This window comes from Bufo gargarizans, unplaced genomic scaffold (genome assembly GCF_014858855.1).
Source record: "Bufo gargarizans isolate SCDJY-AF-19 unplaced genomic scaffold, ASM1485885v1 fragScaff_scaffold_716_pilon, whole genome shotgun sequence".
In the NCBI taxonomy this organism is placed as follows: Eukaryota; Metazoa; Chordata; class Amphibia; order Anura; family Bufonidae; genus Bufo; species Bufo gargarizans.
Genome location: NW_025334172.1, coordinates 254,916 through 275,017, shown reverse-complemented (window position 1 = coordinate 275,017; position 20,102 = coordinate 254,916). Strand labels below are relative to the sequence as shown.

General features: G+C 41.8%; 1 protein-coding gene across 1 annotated transcript in view; it reads right to left on the bottom strand.

Annotated features, from left to right (window-relative positions):
- Positions 1-17,831: 17,831 nt before the first annotated feature.
- Positions 17,832-20,102, bottom strand: part of LOC122922794 (chemokine-like receptor 1) — a 57,704-nt gene continuing 55,433 nt past the window's right edge. The window contains exon 3 of the mRNA XM_044273525.1: positions 17,832-18,949. Coding sequence (XP_044129460.1) covers positions 17,929-18,936 — 1,008 coding nt within the window. The 5' untranslated portion in view covers positions 18,937-18,949 and the 3' untranslated portion in view covers positions 17,832-17,928. The remainder of the gene's footprint in view (positions 18,950-20,102) is intronic.

Here is a 20,102-nt window from a genome sequence, read left to right as displayed (position 1 = left end):
AGGTGAATGGATACCATTACCTCAGGTATCTAAATTTGTTTCTGCATGGCTCAAAAAGCCATTAGAAAAATCAGCAAGAAACAAGTTACGATCAGAGTGCCCTAGACCCACTCTTCCACAAAAAAATTTCGGACACTCTGGACATTGATCCAACCCTGGTAAAATTTTTGTCGAAAAAATCCCAAAAAAGGAGTGGATCGTTTTTGGTCAGTCCTCTAACAAAAATTTTAGACTTGGCCAAGCAAGCTTCCACCTCTGATGATCCAGTGGACCTATCAGTTTTATAAGGTTGGTCTCAAAGGGCAATATGTTTATTAGGTAACACCAACGCAACTATATGTACAGAAAGAAAGAGGTCTGTTCTCATGAGATTAGATCCTCAGCTAACACACCTTGTCACTGTACATAATAGCCCAGATGATAACCCATCCTCCAATGGTTTACTTTTCGGAGACTGTTTTGTAAAGGACATAAATAAATATGTAGGGCTATTTTCATCCCTGGATAAAGCCCAGACTTCATTAAGATGAGTCTTTCAAGGCCGTGTTTTTGTAAGGGCTGGGAAACGAAAGGGCCGTTTTCCCAGCCGAGGTTCTCATGAGAGACAATATTTTAGAGCACCCCCTCCTCCTCAACAAGAATTCTCTACCTATCTGACCACCTCCTACACTACCACCCCTTTCTTTCCCACAAGAGGAAAACCGTGGCGCGCCAGAGGCAATAGAGAATTCTCAAGGTCAAGATCCTCTGCAGGTAAGGAATCTTCTTCTTCTACATTGTTCACACATTCCCTTGGGAGGTCGGATAAAACATTTTATCCACGTCTGGGCTATGATTTCAACAGACGTATCGATATTAAACACTGTGGGAGGGTACCAAATTGATTTTTGTTACAAACCAATTCAAACTCAAATACTCCATCCAATAACATTTTCTCAGACAGACCAGAATCTGATACAATTGGAAATCAAGGAAATATGTTCCAAGAACGCTTTAATAGAAATACCCGCACAATCCCCAGGTTTTTGAGCAAAACAGGAATGGCGGCCACAGTCCAGTAATCAACCTAAAAACCCTCAACAATTATGTCACTTACAGATATTTCAAGATGGAGGGTATTAATTTACTGAGAGATCTACTTTTGCAAAAGGATTGGTTAGCAAAAATAGACCTCAAAGACGCTATCTCACGGTGCCTATGCACCCAATGTCTCAACCTTACCTCCAATTTTTATGGAAGGTTCACAAATATCAATTCACTAGCCTACCATTCGGTCTGTCTTACGCTCCATGGTGTTTCACAAAATTATTAAAACCAGTAGTTGCAACCCTTCGGACACGAGGTGTACGTCTCATCATTTATTTAGACGACATCCTCATCATGGCTCAATCTCTTTCACTAATTCACCTCCATATTCACTGAACGTTAACTCTTTTAACCAATTTATTTTTTTATCAACCACGAGAAATTGGTATTAACCCCATCGAGACAGATATAATTTTTGGGATTCTTGGTAGATACTCAATACGCTACCCTTAGCCTCCCATCTAGGAAATTGAAAACTATCAGAAAAGAAATTTGGTCTGTCCTCAACAAAAATTTGGTATCTCTATGAACCATCGCTCAGATTGTAGGCCTACTATCGTCCTCAATCCAAGCGATTTTTCCTGATCCCCTACATTACATATTCCAGCAACTGGAGACTAGACCCAAATATTTTCCATCAAATCGATTTGCTTTGGGGTCCAATGTACCTAGACCTTTTTGCCTCTCGAATCAAACGTCAAATTCCTCGTTTTTTCAGTTGGCTTCCCGATCCAGAATCTCTAGGTACAGACACTCTATCTCAGTCGTGGCCCGCAGAAATTTTGTACGCTTTCCCTCCTTTCAATCTCATTCCGAGAACTCTTCTCCTAACCATGTTACAACAATCAACTCTGGTATCAATAACCCTACTCTGGACAACTCAAACCTGGTTTCCCCAGATACTAGCTATGACGATTATCCACAGATCCTTCCGATTCATCCGTCAATTCTTCTAAATTAGACAGGACAACAACATCCTCTGATTCTATCGAACCTTTTAACCTTAATAGCCTGGTTCATTTCCGCCCGTCAGTAATTGATTTCGAGATTTCACAATCCGCCAACAACATCCCCTCTGACGCCTGGGCTCCAGGCACCCGATCTTCCTACAGATCAGCCTGGAAGATTTGGTCTGATTGGTGCAGTCAACGGTCTTTGGATCCCGTATATGCACATTTAAATCAAGTTATACATTTCCTATCTGATTCTTTAGACACAGGGAAAGCATACAGAACAATTCATGTCTACCGATCAGCCATCTCTTTCTATCATTCTCCTATCCAAACCTTACCGGTATGCAAACACCCTTTAATTTGCAATCTTATGAAGGCATTAAATTTCAAAGGCATCCTATTCCGAAATATAGTTCTACTTGGGATGTCAATTTAGTTTTAAATTTGCTTTTAAATTGGGAGGATAATGATCTCCTTTCCTTGAAACTGCTGTCTTTTAAATTAAACATGTTACTATATCTTTTAAACACGTGTCAGATGTCCGATCTTTAGACATTTCTCGTAGACAGTTCCTACCTCAGGGAGTTCAATTTTCTATAGTTCGTCATACAAAAAACAATATTCTTCGGTTTTCTACCCTGCTTTCCCTTTCCAGGAAAAGCTTTGCGTAGTGAGATGTCTACAATTCTATGAATGTAGAACTTTACCTCTCAGGAATCCATCGATAGCCCAACTCCTTATTTCTTATTGCAAATCCCACTTACCTGTGTCGCCGGCAACGTTAGCTAGATGGGTCTCCCAAACAATGTCCTTAGCTGGGGTAGATACTTCCATTTTTGGAGCTTACTCCACTAGAGGAGCTATGCACACTAAAATTAGACAGGCCAGAAGATCCTTATCTGACATTTTGAAAGCAGCCAACTGGTCCTCCGAATCAACTTTTAAAACTTTTTATTTTAGACCGGATTCACACGTTTCCATGGTATTGTTCAGTAACCAGTAACTATGTCTACATAATTTGTTTAGAGTCATTTCTTAGAACATAAGCTTTGAACTTCTATAATAGAAGTCTCCTGTCTTAAAGTAAAATTGAAGATTTTCCTAGTTTTAATGAAGGAAAATATAGATTTTATGAAAGACAGGAGATGAGCATTGTCCCACCCTATTAACCCAACCCTTGTGGTTTATTTTTTCTTTTAATTTTAGTTTAAAACTCCAATTATATTGAAGATTATTTGATTCCTAACGGTTCATCGAGTGCAGGATTAATCTCCGACGTTTTACGATGCATTTTTATTTTCCTAGGTTCCCTGGTATCCTTCGCCATCATCAAGAAAGAAGGACGTTACTATGTGGGGCAAAACCTTATATAACCTACGCTGACTGTCCATTGGCTATTCCTAAAGGCTGATTTACATATCATATTTACATTTCTTTCTCTGTTGATGTTAACTATTTTGCTGCTGGGAGTAAAAAAAGATTTTAAGCATAATGTTCATCTCCTGTCTTTTATAAAATCTATATTTTCCTTTATTAAAACTAGGAAAATCTTCAATTTTAGCATATGTTACTGCTGCAGCAGTAACATATCTTTAGTTTCTTCAGCAATCTTTAGTTTCTTCACATACCACTGTTGTCCTTGAGTTTTTTCCAAAGTTACGTCTGTTTAAACATTTACAATATGAGGACCTTCTCAAGATGGCTCCTCTGCCAGTTGTCTGAGGCCAAAACTGCTTTCCCTCACTTTACATACACACTTGCTGTAGCCAGCAGCTTCCTGCCAGCCAATCAGATTGGATTACTGAGAGACACGCCTCCTCACTCTGAAGCCTAATGCAGGCAGGCAGTGTGAAGGACCGCCCCTCCATCTTCTGTTTATACTAAAAGGAAGACAAACAAGCCCTAGCAATGGTCTTTTAACCCCTTCATCACATAGCCATTTTTCAGCTTAAGGACCAGGCCAAATTTTGGAAATCTGTCACTTTATGTGGTAATAACTGGAATAATTTTACTTATCCAGGCAATTCTGAGATTGTTTTCTCGTCACATATTGTACTTCATGACAGTGGTAAATTTGAGTCAATACCTAATATGTATCCCGTATTTTCCAGCGTATAAGATGACTTTTTAACACATGAAAATCTTGTCAAAAGTCGGGGGTCGTCTTATACACCTGGGGTCGTCCTATATGCCAGTATACGGCGTGCTGAAACTTACTTCCAAGCCACACTGGAGAAGCTGTCCTTCTCCAGCTTCAGGGACAGGCGCCCTCTAGCTGAGCCACTGTGCGCTGCATCCCAGCCAGCCGCTCCTGAAGCAGCCCCCTCTCCCTGCTCTCAGTGGTTTTCTCATGCCGGCAGTATCACATTACGTACTACCGCTCAGATCGTCTTGGAGACACGGAGGGCTGAGCAGGCACGGAAAGCTGACCCACCCAACCCAAGCAGACTTTGTATGCAGTGTGCACAGATAATACCCGTACATCGCTTGCCGTGATTGGGGGATTGGCTGGTTGTTGTATACTGGGTTGGATTGGCGATTTTGAGGAAAGGCGGGGGGAAGCAGGAGCATCTGCACTTCAGCCAATTCTAATGTTGGAACGGCGGATCTCTAATGAAGTTTGGTGTGCATCTTATTTGTGGTGAAAAAACTGAGTCTATCTGAGGAGCAGATACATGTGGTGGTGAATACAGTACAGCACCAGTATCTGTACATACAGTACAGCACCAGTATCTGTACAAACAGTACAGCACCAGTATCTATACATACAGTACAGCACCAGTATCTGCACCTGTTCATACAGTACAGCACCAGTATCTGAACGAACAGTACAGCACCAGTATCTGTACATACAGTACAGCACCAGTATCTGAACATACAGTACAGCACCAGTATCTGAACATACAGTACAGCACCAGTATCTGTACATACAGTACAGCACCAGTATCTGCACCTGTTCATACAGCACAGCACCAGTATCTGAACATACAGTACAGCACCGGTATCTATACATACAGTACAGCACCAGTATCTGCACCTGTTCATACAGTACAGCACCAGTATCTGTACATACAGTACAGCACCAGTATCTGTACATACAGTACAGCACCAGTATCTATACATACAGTACAGCACCAGTATCTGTACATACAGTGCAGCACCAGTATCTATACATACAGTACAGCACCAGTATCTGCACATGTTCATACAGCACAGCACCAGTATCTGTACATACAGTATAGCACCAGTATCTGTACATACAGTACAGCACCAGAATCTATACATACAGTACAGCACCAGTATCTATACATACAGTACAGCACCAGTATCTGCACATGTTCATACAGCACAGCACCAGTATCTGTACATACAGTACAGCACCAGTATCTGCACATGTTCATACAGTACAGCACCAGTATCTGCACCTGTTCATACAGTACAGCACCAGTATCTGTACATACAGTACAGCACCAGTATCTGAACATACAGTACAGCACCAGTATCTGTACATACAGTACAGCACCAGTATCTATACATACAGTACAGCACCAGTATCTGCACCTGTTCATACAGTACAGCACCAGTATCTGAACATACAGTACAGCACCAGTATCTGTACAAACAGTACAGCACCAGTATCTATACATACAGTACAGCACCAGTATCTGCACCTGTTCATACAGTACAGCACCAGTATCTATACATACAGTACAGCACCAGTATCTGCACATGTTCATACAGCACAGCACCAGTATCTGTACATACAGTACAGCACCAGTATCTGCACATGTTCATACAGTACAGCACCAGTATCTGCACCTGTTCATACAGTACAGCACCAGTATCTGTACATACAGTACAGCACCAGTATCTGAACATACAGTACAGCACCAGTATCTGTACATACAGTACAGCACCAGTATCTATACATACAGTACAGCACCAGTATCTGCACCTGTTCATACAGTACAGCACCAGTATCTGAACATACAGTACAGCACCAGTATCTGTACATACAGTACAGCACCAGTATCTGTTCATACAGTACAGCACCGGTATCTATACATACAGTACAGCACCAGTATCTGCACATGTTCATACAGTACAGAACCAGTATCTACACCAGTATCTATACGTACAGTACAATACCAGTATCTGCGCCTGTTCATACAGTACAGAACCAGTATCTACACCAGTATCTATACGTACAGTACAATACCAGTATCTGTAGCTGTTCATACAGTACAGCACCAGTATCTGTACCTGTTCATACAGTACAGCACCAGTATCTGTACCTGTTCATACAGTACAGCACCAGTATCTGTACCTGTACATACAGTACAGCACCAGTATCTGTTCATACAGTACAGCACCAGTATCTGTACCGGTTCATACAGTACAGCACCAGTATCTGTACCTGTACATACAGTACAGCACCAGTATCTGTACAGGTTCATACAGTACAAGACCCCATCATGGCTCTACCAGCAAGAAGAAAGAAATATGAAGCCAGCTTCAAACTTAAAGTTGTAAACTTTGCCATGGAACATAATAACCGCGCTGGTGCAAGACAATATGGAGTAACAGAAAAGAAGGTTCGGGACTGGAAAGCAAATGAAAAAGCAAACAGCATGGCAGCTCCCATGGGTTTATTGTCTTATCCTTCCTTTCAGCTATAGAGTGAATCAGGAAATGTTTAATCCACTTGCACTGTTTAATGTTTACATGTTTGATGACAAACAGCCTTATGTTTATAAGTGACAGTTTTCCTGCTAAGTCCCTGCATGTCATAAGCATTTGAATTAAAATTACCACATTGAAATCAAATCTGATGTTTATTTATTTTTATTTGGTGTGCGTTGGAAGAGGGGTAGTCTTAGGCTACATGCACACGATCAGGATTCATGTGCGGAGAATCCGCACTGAAATCCGCAGGTGTTCACAGGCAAATTCGTGCGGTCAATCCGCATTAATTGGTGCGGATTTGCGTGCGGTTTTGCGTGCGGATTTGCATGCGGATTTTCTCAACATCTCTCTAGAACAAAAATAGACCCTTTTTTAACATAATTTCCTGTGACATCATTTGAGAATCGGATTTGAGAATTACGTTGAAATCGCGATGCGATTAATTTAACACAAAATAATCGAATTGCGATTTCAACTTAAGCACTGTTATGTTCCATATTCGTTAATTCTAGCCTACTATGGAATATAGCAGTGCTAAGTAGAAATCGCCATGCGATTATTTCGTGTTAAATTAATCGCATCGCGATTTCAACGTAATTCTCAAATCCGACAGTACATTCTAGTATATGGAGATGTTCCCATGGTGATGGGGACGCTCCATTAGTACTGCTATATTCCATATTCGGCGAATATGGAATATAGCAGTACTAAGTTGAAATCGCCATGCGATTATTTTGTGTTAAATTAATCGCATCGCGATTTCAACGTACAGTAATTCTCAAATCCGACAGTACATTCTAGTATATGGAGACGTATATTGCGTCTCCATATACTATATGTAGTATATTGCTTCCTTCTCTTGCTGCAATGAACAGACACAAAATGGTGGCTGATTCTCCTCCCCTTATTTCCCCTTCCTATTACATACATGCGGATTTTGATGCGGATCCGCATCAAAATCCGCACTGTGTGCGTGTACCATCCGGATTTTAGCCTCTCCATTGAAGTGAATGGAGAAAATCCGCAAGATATCCGGACAGGAAAAAAAAAGTTAATTGACATGTCGCGGATTTTAAAATCCGCACCGCAGGTCAAAATCCGCACGCGAAAAATCCGCATTGTGTGCATTGAGAATTTCAAATTCTCATAGAATACAATGGACATGACCTACGGTGCGGATTTTCCGCACGCAAATCCGCGCGGAAAATCCGCACGCAATCCTGATCGTGTGCAGGGGGCCTTATACGGCGAGTATAGCCCAAACCCTATATTTTAACTGGAAAAGTTGGGGGTCGTCTTATACGCCGTAAAATGTGGTACTTCTTTTTATTTATTTAAGTCTTACACACTAACTGCATTTTTGAACCCAAAAAAATCATGTTTTAGTGTTTCCATATTCTGAGAGCCATAGGTTTTCTTAGTTAGGGTCTCAGTTTCTGCGGGATGAGATGACGGTTTGATTGGTATGATATTGGGGTGCGTATGACTTTTTGATCGCTTGGAATTATACTTTTTGTGATGTAAGGTGACAAAAAATTCTGGTTGCCATGGTAACTATTGGGACCGCTGCCACAGCAGTGCAGCACCCGATTGGGGAGGGAGGGAGCCCCCTCCATCTGTGAACCTGTCAAGCATGGGGTCACTACAACGGCACAGCAGTGGCCCCATGGGAGAGGGAGGGAGCTCTCTCCCTGTTAACCCTTACCATACAGCAGTCCCTATGAAGGGGTTAAACGGCTGCCATTGGTGCCAGCACCGATGTCAGTTGTTTCAAGCAGAGTGTCAGCTGTATGCTGACATTCTGCTAACCGCTCTGGCCATCCTGAAAATGGTGTAGCGGGGCGGGTGATCGTGCGCTCACCCGCCCGCTTGGTCATTCTAAAATTAGGGGGGCAGATCAGGTCATTGACAGACTCAGGTATACATGCAGAGCTCTAATAAACTAGCAAATAAATACAAATATGACAGCTATCCTTTAAGTATATTTATGATTCCTTCCGTGTACATCAGGGATCAGCAACCCCCAGCTGTGGTGAAACTTCTACTACCAGGGGTGCACCCAGCCTTTCTGCTGCCTGAAGCGAAAACTGGAAGGGCACCCCCACTCCCCAATGCCAATTACTTAACCCAATTCCTTCCCTTCAGCCCATGGCCCTTCCGCTGCCCCCCCCCCCTCTTGGCCCTACCTGGTGCTACCTGAGGCGATCGCCTCACCTGGCCTCATTGGTGGTGCACTCCTGCCCAGCATGCTCCATTCATTTCTATGAGAGTTCTGAAAACAGTCAAGCTAGTGTGCATGCTGGGAGTGGTAGTTTCACCACAGCTGGAGTCCAAGAGGTTGCTGATTTCTACATAGTGCTCAGCAGGTTTAGTGTCAGCCCTATGGAAGGCCATAGTGACATCCCCCCATAATACAGCAGATAACACAGCCAGCTCTGCTACACTGATACATAGAATGAAGTCTAAACCTGTAGCAACATTCACCGATAGCCTAGTAATAAGAAACACTTATGTATCTGCAGTGCCACCTAGTGGAGGTTACTACACGATAGTCAATGGGTCATTGCCTCCACTAGGTGGCGCCACAGATAAACCTTTCTTTCTCTTGGAATAACAATTATCTGCATATGCTATTTCCTAGGGAGCATTGCTGTGATTTGCAGTCTCCACAAGAAGAAGCTGTATCCCCGAGACCTTATTTAATTGCATGAATATTTCTCCATTATTTTTTTTTTGTATAACATGGTCTTTTAAATTCTCAGTCATCATTGCAACCAATTTTATTATTGTAATTACTGTAATTCATTACTGTAATGCATTTATAATAATAAATTAAATAACCTTGCAAACCGCCTTGATTGAAAATCTCCTACCGTAATGTGTGTACCGATCTATGTGCAATACCGCAGAGCAGGGTAGCTGCACGAGGGTTCATTGTTGTACTGTGTTTTGACAAATTAAAATGTTCAAACTTGTTTCATCTGTCTACTCAATGGTACTGTATGGATAGGTCAGTGTTAATAACCTTGACTCAGCCCCTTTAGGTTACTAGGAGATGAACCGGGGTCCACCCCTAGTCAATATAGAGAGCCTAGCTGTGCTATTGAGAGGACACATGTCTGTCTGCTCCTCAGAACTAGGCTCAGAGAACTATCATTTCTAAGACCGCTATTCTCTATAAAATGCAATGAAATTGTGTGAAAGTAAAACAGGACCTTTCACCTGGATATCCTTAATCTAATTATTATCCTACCTTATAGTGCGGCCCCCACTGATGTCTTGGCACTTTTTTTTTTCTAAAGAACCCCCCGTTCGTCCGCTGTGGTCCCTGTATCTTTTGACGCCTCATATGCTAATGAGGCGACTAGGTTATACTAGGCGTGGACTTGTATTTGTTCTGGGAGCGGTTATCTTCTCCCTGGCTGCGAGCGCATCCAATCAGGGCGCCCCGCTCTTAGCCAAGGAGCTCAAGTTCTCACGGGAGAGGGAGCTGCAATTCTCGCGAGAACTTTAGCTCCTCCTCCCTGGCTCAGAGTGGGGCGCTCTGATTGGATGCGCTCGCAACCATGATTGGCCCAAAAGCAACTTAAGCAGGAAGGAATCATGACTTCAGATGAAAAAAATGACGAATATTCTAAAAAACGAATATACTGTACAGCACTATATTTGAAATATTCGCAAATTCTCGAAGTTGCAATATTCGAGATAAAAATTCGCTGTTCGAATATTCGCGCTCAACACTAGTCAATAGCAGTGGCAGTTACATCACAAAATGGTGGCAGATTACAGTGAGGCAGCAGGCGTGAGGCATCAGGTGGGTGGCATCAGGTGGGTGGCAGCATCTGAATAGTGGCTGAAGCACGTGGTCAGAAGTAACGAGGCATTTGTCGCAGTGTTCCAGTGTGGCAGCACACTGCCAGAATGATCTAATCTGAAGCCTCAGACACGGTGTCTGGAAATCCTGGCTGATCCAGGTCTGATTAATCTTTATGAAGGTCAGTTTCTCCACATTTTGCGTTGAAAGGTGAGTTCCCTTTGGGGTAACTATGGCCCCCGCCGCACTAAACACCCGCTCTGATGCCACACTACTGGCCGGCCAGGAAAGCTTATCCAGGGCAAACACGACAGTTGTTGCAACAATTCAAGTTTGGCTGCCCAGGAGTCCAGGGGATCTTGGATCATAGCTGACAGGGCTCAGTCCATGCAATCTGATGTACAGGGTGGGCCATTTATATGGATACACCTTAATAAAATGGGAATGGTTGGTGATATTAACTTCCTGTTTGTGGCACATTTGTATATGTGAGGGGGGAAACTTTTCAAGATGGGTGGTCACCATGTAGGCCATTTTGAAGTAGGACATTTTGAATCCAACTTTTGTTTTTTCAATAGGAAGAGGGTCATGTGACACATCAAACTTATTAGGAATTTCACAAGAAAAACAACGGTGTGCTTGGTTTTAACGTAACTTTATTCTTTCATGAGTTATTTACAAGTTTCTGACCACTTATAAAATGTGTTCAATGTGCTGCCCATTGTGTTGGATTGTCAATACAACCCTCTTCTCCCACTCTTCACACACTGATAGCAACACCGCAGGAGAAATGCTAGCACAGGCTTCCAGTATCAGTAGTTTCAGGTGCTGCAAATCTCGTATCTTCACAGCATTTGCCCACACATCCTGCATACTGTCAAACTAATGTCATCCAGCCACTTGATAAAAAATTCTCACCCTGCCGAGTATGGCATTTTACCACTCTGTGATGAATAGTGATGAGCAGCATAGGCAATATTCGAATTCGCGATATTTCACACATTTTTGGCCGAATATTCGCCATAAATTCACAAATTTGAGAATTCGTGATCTCGTCATTATTTTCTTGATTGCGAAAATCGGCAATGTAATATATTCGCGATAAAAAAAGTTCATGATTAGAATATTCGCGATGAACACTATGGGGTAGGCAACTTTCCTATTGGTTGCTAGGGATGTTGCTAAGTGCCGATATTCACAATAAATTCGCGATTAGAATATTCACCATCAACACTATTCGTGAATACGAATATATAGCACTATATTCTAAATATTCTCAAATTCTTGAAGTGACGATATTCGCGATTAAAATTTGCGATTCGAATATTCACGCTCAACACTAGTGATGACTGCCTGCCCCTGTCTTCATCAACCTGTGGTTCCGCTAGTTGTTTCCTGACAGGTAGACTCCTTCGTAACAGACGTTTTACCCTAGGTGCGTTTGGCTCCAGATCTCCCACTGCTTCCACCCTGCTGGCTCATTGCCACGCTGCCGCCGTACTGCTGTCTCACGGGCCTGCTGCCACCCTAACCCGCTGATGATGAAGCCTCCTTTTCACCCTGCAATCGGATACATCATCATCCACTACTCTCTGGTTGTCACTTATGTCAACCTCACCAGTCTCATGGCCGCTTGCCTGCCCGCTCATCATCGCTACTTCCACGCCTACAGGAGGAAGCTGTGGACCTCTCCTCCAAATCTAAGCTGGGCAGTAGCTGCTGACTGTCCTCAGTAATATCTTCCTCGCTGAAAAGTGGAGCAGAGCTGGTGGCACACATCACATACAGTATAGGAACGAGGCAGGTTCAGGACAGGTGAGGGGACAGAGTTTGTTCCTGGCTTTGGGTGTCGGATGTTGAAGAGCAAGTCAACTATTCCAGTACAGCCAGATTGTTGGTCAAAACACAACCCTGGATAACAGTGCCAGCTCTGATCTGTTACTGTAACTACTGCTACCATCATCCCTTCTTCTGCTGCTACTTGTGCCGGCTACAATAACATGTTTGCCACTGCCCCTTCCTTTTGAGGGCCCAGGCAACTGCCTGCTTGCCATAGTGTACAGTAACTGAATCGGTATTCTAACTATGTAACAAAGTATAAACGACGCAGCAGATGAAATAGATAAACGCACCTATATATTACACCGGCTGATGCACAGTAAGTCTATCTATAACTGATTAAGTATGAATGCAATTGCACAGTAACATTGCACAGTAAATGGAGTCTGTAGTTTCAGTCTATCTTTGACCACCTCGAATATTGACCTCCAGAACTTTCCAATCTCTGGACAGAGCCAGAGTAGATGCAAAAAATCTAGAAGACTACAACGTGGGCAAAGAGAGGTATCCTTTATGCCCATTATGTTTAAGGTGGGAGAATTATACAATCTGTGAATTACAGTATCTCACCTCACATTTTTGTAAATATTTTATTAAATCTTTTCCTGGGACAACACTGAAGATCTGACACTTTGATACAATGTGCAATAGTCCGTGTATGGCTTCTATAACAGTGTAAATTTGGTGTGCCCTCAAAATAACTCAACACACTGCCTTTAATGTCTACCAAATGCTGTCCGGGCATGCTGGGAGTTGTAGTTTTGCAACAGCTGGAGGCACACTGGTTGGGAAACACTTGTCTAAACCACTGGCAACAAAAGTGAGTACACCCCTAAGTGAGAATGGCCAAATTGTACCCAATTAGCCATTTTACGTCCCCGGTGTCATGTGACTCGTTAGTGTTACAAGGTCTCAGGTGTGAATGGGGTTAATTTGGTGTTATCGCTCTCCCACTCTCTCATACTGGTTACTGGAAGTCCAACATGGCTCCTCATGGCAAAGAACTCTCTGAGGATCTGAAAAAAAGAATGGTTGCTCTACATAAAGATGGCCGAGGCTATAAGAACATTGCCGACACTCTGAAATTGAGCTGCAACGCGGTGGCCAAGACCATACAGTGGTTTAACAAGACAGGTTCCACTCTGAACAGGCCCCGCCATGGTCGACCAGAGAAGCTGAGTGCACGTGCTCGGCGTCGTATCCAGAGTTGTATGAGTGCTACCAGCATTGCTGAAGAGGTTACAGGGGTGGGGTGGTCCGCCTGTCAGTGCTCAGACCATTCCCCGCACACTGCATCAAATTGGTCTGCAGAAGGAAGCTTCTTCTAAAGATGATGCACAAGAAAGCCCGCAAACAGTTTGCTGAAGACAAGCAGATTAACCACTTCCCGACCGCCCATTGACTATAAATGTCCTTGGCCGGTCGGTTTATCTCTGAATAGACGTTCTGGATCACGCTAATCGTGCAGCTGCAGAGCGGGGGGCCGCTGTCAGTGACAGCAGGGCACCCCAGAGAGAAGGCAGGGACAGTTCCCAGGTGTCCCTTCCTTCTAAATCTCTGTATACACAGTGCTCAACGAGCGCTGTGTGTACAGATCAGGAAGCGCTATGAAGCTCCCTGTCCTGGCCCGGTGGTCATGTGATCCCCGGGGCCGGGAGAGTGCAGGAGCTGTCGGATCTTCCACAGACCTTGATCAGTCCTGCACTGAGGCTGTACAGCCTCTCTGGGGGGTGTATTTCCCCTGTAACTGGGGCTACTATGTCAGCCCCAGTTACAGGAGAAATCAATAGTGAGAAAAAAAAGTTAAATGTCCCTCAGAGGTCTTGTATAAAGTGTAAAATAAAAAAAATAAAAATAAAAAAATAAAGCATTTTTATTTATTTTATTTATTAATCAATAGTTTTTATTAGTTTTAAAACATACATGATAGTCGATAAAAAACGGCTACACAGTCAGCGCTTTACATAGCCACATTGGCAGCGCCAACTTAGCCGAAACCAATACAGCGGTAAATAAACAACAGACAGTATAATAAACTGAAGAACATACAGTGCAATCATTGGACAGGTATCATCTTATACAACAAGCCATCATTATGCATATAGAACCATGTTAATCAAGAGATGATATTGCAAGCGGAGAAGACCTCCAAAGGCTCCATTCCCTCTCAAACCTTATAGATGCATGTCCAGCTCCCGCTACAACTTTTTCATGTATATAAGTGGAATTTAACTTACGGGTGACCTCTATTAGACTAGGGACATTCCGTGATTTCCAGTTTTGAGTTATTGCCAATTTAGTTGAGAGAAAAAGGTGTCCCAGCACCACCCTCACATCATGAGGTATCTTATCCAGATCAATCCATAAGAGGGCTAATGAGGGGGAAGGCAAGAGCTGGACACCCACCAGGTCCGAAGCAAGGGAGAATGTAGCGTTCCATATACCTTGTAGCATTTAGAATTTTTTTAAAAAAAAGTTTCACATAAAAAAAAAGAAAATTCCCCCCAAATCTATTTTTTTTTAAATGCTAAAAAATAGAAAAAAAAAAATTGACATAAACATACTTGGTATCATCGTGTCTGCAATGACCAGCTCTTTAATAATATCATATGATCTACCCCATCAGGTGAACACCGTAATTGCTAAATTTATTAAAATGGAAAATCTGCAAAAAAAAGTGACATTTTGAAATTTTACCTCTATTTTGCTTTAATTTTTGTGGAATACCTAAAGGGTTAACATCATTTCTAAAACCAGTTTTGAATAGTTTGAGGGGTGTCATTCCTAATATGGGGTCATTTATGGGTTGGTTCTTAAAAATGTTGACTTTGGAAATTTTCTTAAAATTTTTTAAAGTTGCTCCTAAAATTCTAAACCTTCTAGCGTCCTAAAAAATAAAATTACATTACTAAAATGATGCCGACATAAAGTAGACAAATGGGGAATTTTAATTAATAAATATTTTGAGGCATCACTATCCTAAAAGCAGAGAGATTCAAATTTAGACAACAGTGAATTTTTTTACATTTTCGTTAACTTTTAGATTTGTTTTATAAATAAAGGTAAAACATATTGACTCAAATTTACCATTAACATGAAGTACAATGTGTCACAAGAAAACGATCTCAGAATAGCTTGGAAAAGTGAAAGCATCCCAAAGTTATTACCACATAAAGTGACACATGTCAGATTTTCAAGATTTTCTGCCTCAAATGTTTTCTATTGATGAAAGGTCTGGATGGCAGGTGGCCAGTTTAGCGCCCGGACTCTTCTTCTGTGCAGTGATGCTGTTGTGATGGATGTAGTATGTGGTTTAGCATTGTCTTTCTGAAATATGCAAGGCCTTCCCTGAAAGAGGCATCGCATGGATGGAGCATATGTTGTTCTAGAACATATACTGTTCAGCATTGATATTGCCATTCTAGATATGGAAGCTGCTCACACTGACACCAATACAACCCCATACTATCAGAGATGCAGGTTTCTGAACTGCTTGCTGATAACAAGCTGGATGGCCCCTAAAACATGACATTTTTGGTTAAAAATCATTTCAAATTTTGAATCATTTGATCACAGAAACATTTTTCACTTTGTCTCAGTCCATTTTATGTAAGCTTTGGCTCAGAGAAGACAATGGTGTTTCTGGATTGTGTTGAGCGTGAATATTTGAATTACGAATATTTATCGCGAATATCGCAACTTTGAAAATTTGCGAATATTTCAAATATAGTGCTATATATTTGTTTTTTAGAATATTCGTCATTTTTTTCCATCTGAAGTCATGATTCTTCCTGTATAAATTGCTTGACAAGCAACTTAAGCAGTGAGGAATATACATGCTATATATTCCTTTATGACCCACGCCTGTATTGATCGCGTAATATTCGCATATCACGCAATCTTTGCATTGCCGATTTTTTTAGTAAAAAAAGTAGAATATAACGAATATTCGAATTCGCAAATATTCGCCAAATATTCTACAAAATATTCGCAAAATATGGGGAATTCGAAAATGACCCCACACCCTGACGCTTATCACTAGTGGCGACATATGGTTTCTTCTTTGCATGATACATATGCACAGAGGACTGTGTTCACAGACAGTGATTTCTGGAAGTGCTCCTGAGCCCATGCAGGGACTTCCAGTACAGGATCTGCCTGTTTTTAAAGCCACCTGAGGCATCCAGTATTGACCGTCAGACTAGTTCCTTTAGCCCATGGATTTCTCCACATTTTCTGAATTTGTTGTTGATATTATGTACTGTAGATGGTGGGATATTCCAAGTCTTTGTAACTTTAAGTTTAGGTAGTAGATCTTTATGAAACAATTTTTAGATGCATTTTTTTTTGCGTGTGTTTTTTTAGATTAGTGAACCTCTGCCTAATCTTCCATCCGGGAGACTCTGCTTCTCTTACATACTCTTTTTTTTACCCAGTCGTGTGACAGTAGCAGAATATTAGTACCACTTACTTTTCCAGCGTTTTGTTACCTCTTTGTCCAAGCTTTTTGAGATGTCCTGCTGCCATCAAGTTCATATGTGTCCTGTGATCTATCTCTGAATAAAATGTAGATCTCTGAGATTTGTAAATCACTGCATTCTGTTTTATTGACATTTATTTACATTTTACACTGTCCCAACTTTTTTGGGGGGGAATTGAGGTTGGCATTTTTTTTTATATAGAACAGCATTTTACTTAAAAAAAGAGTCTACTTCTTCATAAAGGGCTTTTCTGTGGAAAATGACGTTGGAAAATGAAAGGGGCTTTTACTAGTGTTGATCGCGAATATTCTAATCACAAATTTTCATTGCGAATATCGGCACTTCGAGAATTTGCAAAGATGTAGAATATAGTGCTATACATTCGTAATCGCGAATATTCTAGATCTTTTTTTTCATCAGTAACCTCCCTTCTTGCTTGTGGGCCAATGAGAAGGCTGCAATGTCTTTGTCTGAGCTTAGCAACATCCCTAGTAACCAATAGGAAAGCTGCCCCTCCCCTTACTATATAAGAACCTCCCCAGCAGCCATTGTCTGTAGTTTTTTGCAGTTCTGAGAGAGAGAGAGAGCAGTGTCATTGCTCTGCTCTGTGCTTTGCTGTGTTACATTAGATAGTTAGTTAGCTTATACATATAATACAGATAGTTAGTGGGAGATAGTCAGTGTAGGTTAGATAGTGATATAGTGTAGCTGATTCCAGTGCAGGGTGTTAGGTAGTGTGATAGGGATTACTGTACTGTGCATTTTCTCCAGTCTCAGGAAACTTCTAGCAGCTTGAAAAATGTAGCAAAAGTGATACACACATATTACATTGCTGATTTTCACAAGAAAATAATGACTGGAGATCACAAATTCTAGAATTTGCAAATTTATGGCAAATTTTAGACCAAAAATTCACTAAATATCGCAAAAACGAATATTGCCTATGCTGCTCATCACTGGCTTTCACATCTCAACAACCTCTGTTAAGAATAAAGCTTCCCTTTTAGGAGTCTTTCTTTCTTCACATGCTATAACCTTCCATTCCAGGTTCCATCTTACTCTGAACTAATCAAGGTTCTATATCCAAAACATCCTTCTCCTTGAATGTGTTTTCCAGAATAAATTTGATGGATTTGAATGATTTTTTCTTGAAACCTCTTCCAAAGAAGACGTAGATCATGGGATTAACACAACTGCTGAAGAAAATTATGCAGCATACAAGGTTGGATATGATCAAGTCAGCAGTCCTACTAATTTCAATATTTAGAACTTCTAGGAAAGTCCATATAAGGAATAGGAACCAAAAGCTGAAAAAGCAAAGTACAATAGTGATAATGACTTTCAGGCGCCTATTTGATCTTGAAAAATGTCTGCTTCTGTTTCTTCTCAACCGAAGTATGATAAGACTGTTACAAATGGCTATGATAGACAATGGGATGAGGAACATGGTAACTAATGTAATGATTGTCATAGTTTGCGTCATTGTGGTATCTGTATCATCATCAGCACCATAGATGGGGATACAATATGAGATGCCTTCCTCAGAGTCATGAAAAATGTTGAAGAAAGCAAGATATGGGGAACTAAGCATGAAGCAAGTTGTCCATATTATAGCTGAGATGGCTAATGCCAATTTGGGAGTCCTATGCTCTTTCGACCACAAAGGACACCAAATTGATGCGCATCGGTCAACACTCATAATCATTAGGAAAGAGGAGTTGATGGACATGTTAAGAAAGAGAATGGTGGAAACCACCTTGCACATGGTTTGACCAAAGGGCCAGTGGCCTTCCATAATTAACTCAGTTATCTGGAGAGGGGAGATCATATCACATACAAAATCAGCTATGGCCAAGTTCAGAAACCATAAAGTGCTGACTGTCTTCTTCATCTTAAATCCTGCAATCCAGATGACCAGTCCGTTCCCAGTAATCCCCAGGATGAAGGTTATGCTGTAAAAAATTATGTTGAATACGTAAATCATGCAGAGAATGATTGGGTTTATTTCTTCTGTATCTACTTCGGTGTCATTGTATGTTGTGTAATAAAATGTTGGAAAAAAAGAAGCATTCTCCATATTTCACAGTCTCCTGTAGTAAAGTAAAAGAAACAAAGACATAGGTATGAAATAATTAGGACTTTCCATTATTTTACTTGCTCACTGTTACTTTGTATTACACTTAAAGGATTTGTGCAAGATTGCAAGATAAGATCTGGTTTTGACCCTATATTTAGAACCCAAACTTTTTCCGTGGTCTATGTTTTGTATTATATGTTCAAGAAAACTGTAATGCAGCAGGTGTGGACCCACTGTGTACAGAGTTGGTTTGGGTCTACTCCTAAGGGTGCCATCTAAGTGGACCCTGGTCTTCATCCTTTCACTCTATATAGAAATCTGGTCTTTACTGCAGAGAACCACCAGGCTGCCACAGTACTCCTTGTTTCCATTTCTGCTCACTGACAGTTGACCTAGGTAGGACATTGTTACAACGCACTAAGGGCATAAGCAAAATTGTAGTCAGGCAACAAGCCAAGGTCAGGGTAGGCAAAGTTAAAGGGTTTCTACCACCTCATTTGGACCTAATTAGCTGTCAGACACTAGCGATTTTCTAGTGTCTGCTCTACCTAACCATGCTATTCTAAGACCTTTGTGTGCAGCCGTTACACTAAAAAAACAACTTTTATTGCTATGCAAATGAGCCTCTAGGTGCTATGGGGGGGTCTTTTCAGCACCTAGAGGCTCCGTCTACTCACCCTGTATTCCGCCCCGCTCGCCCGCCCATCTCCTTTAGATTGCCAGCCTCCATCTCATTCATCGGCCGAATTCTTGCGTTTTCGCCGTGTGCGTCTGTATTCAGCACAGGCGCTGTGACTGTCTGAATGCTCCCTGTGCCGGCATCTCCACTGCGCCTGCGCCGTCTGTTCCTCAGAGCACTCTGACGTAATCGGCGCAGTGGAAATGCCGGCGCAGGGAGCATTCAGACAGTCAAAGCGCCTGTGCTGAATACAGACGCACACGGTGAAAACGCGAGAATTCGGCCGATGAATGAGATGGAGGCTGGCAATCTAAAGGAGATGGACGGGCTTGACGGACGAGCGGGGCGGAATACAGGGTGAGTAGACGGAGCCTCTAGGTGCTGAAAAGACGCCCCCATAGCACCTAGAGGCTCATTTGCATAGCAATAAAAGTTGTTTTTTTTGTGTAACGGCTGCACACAAAGGTCTTAGAATTGCATGGTTAGG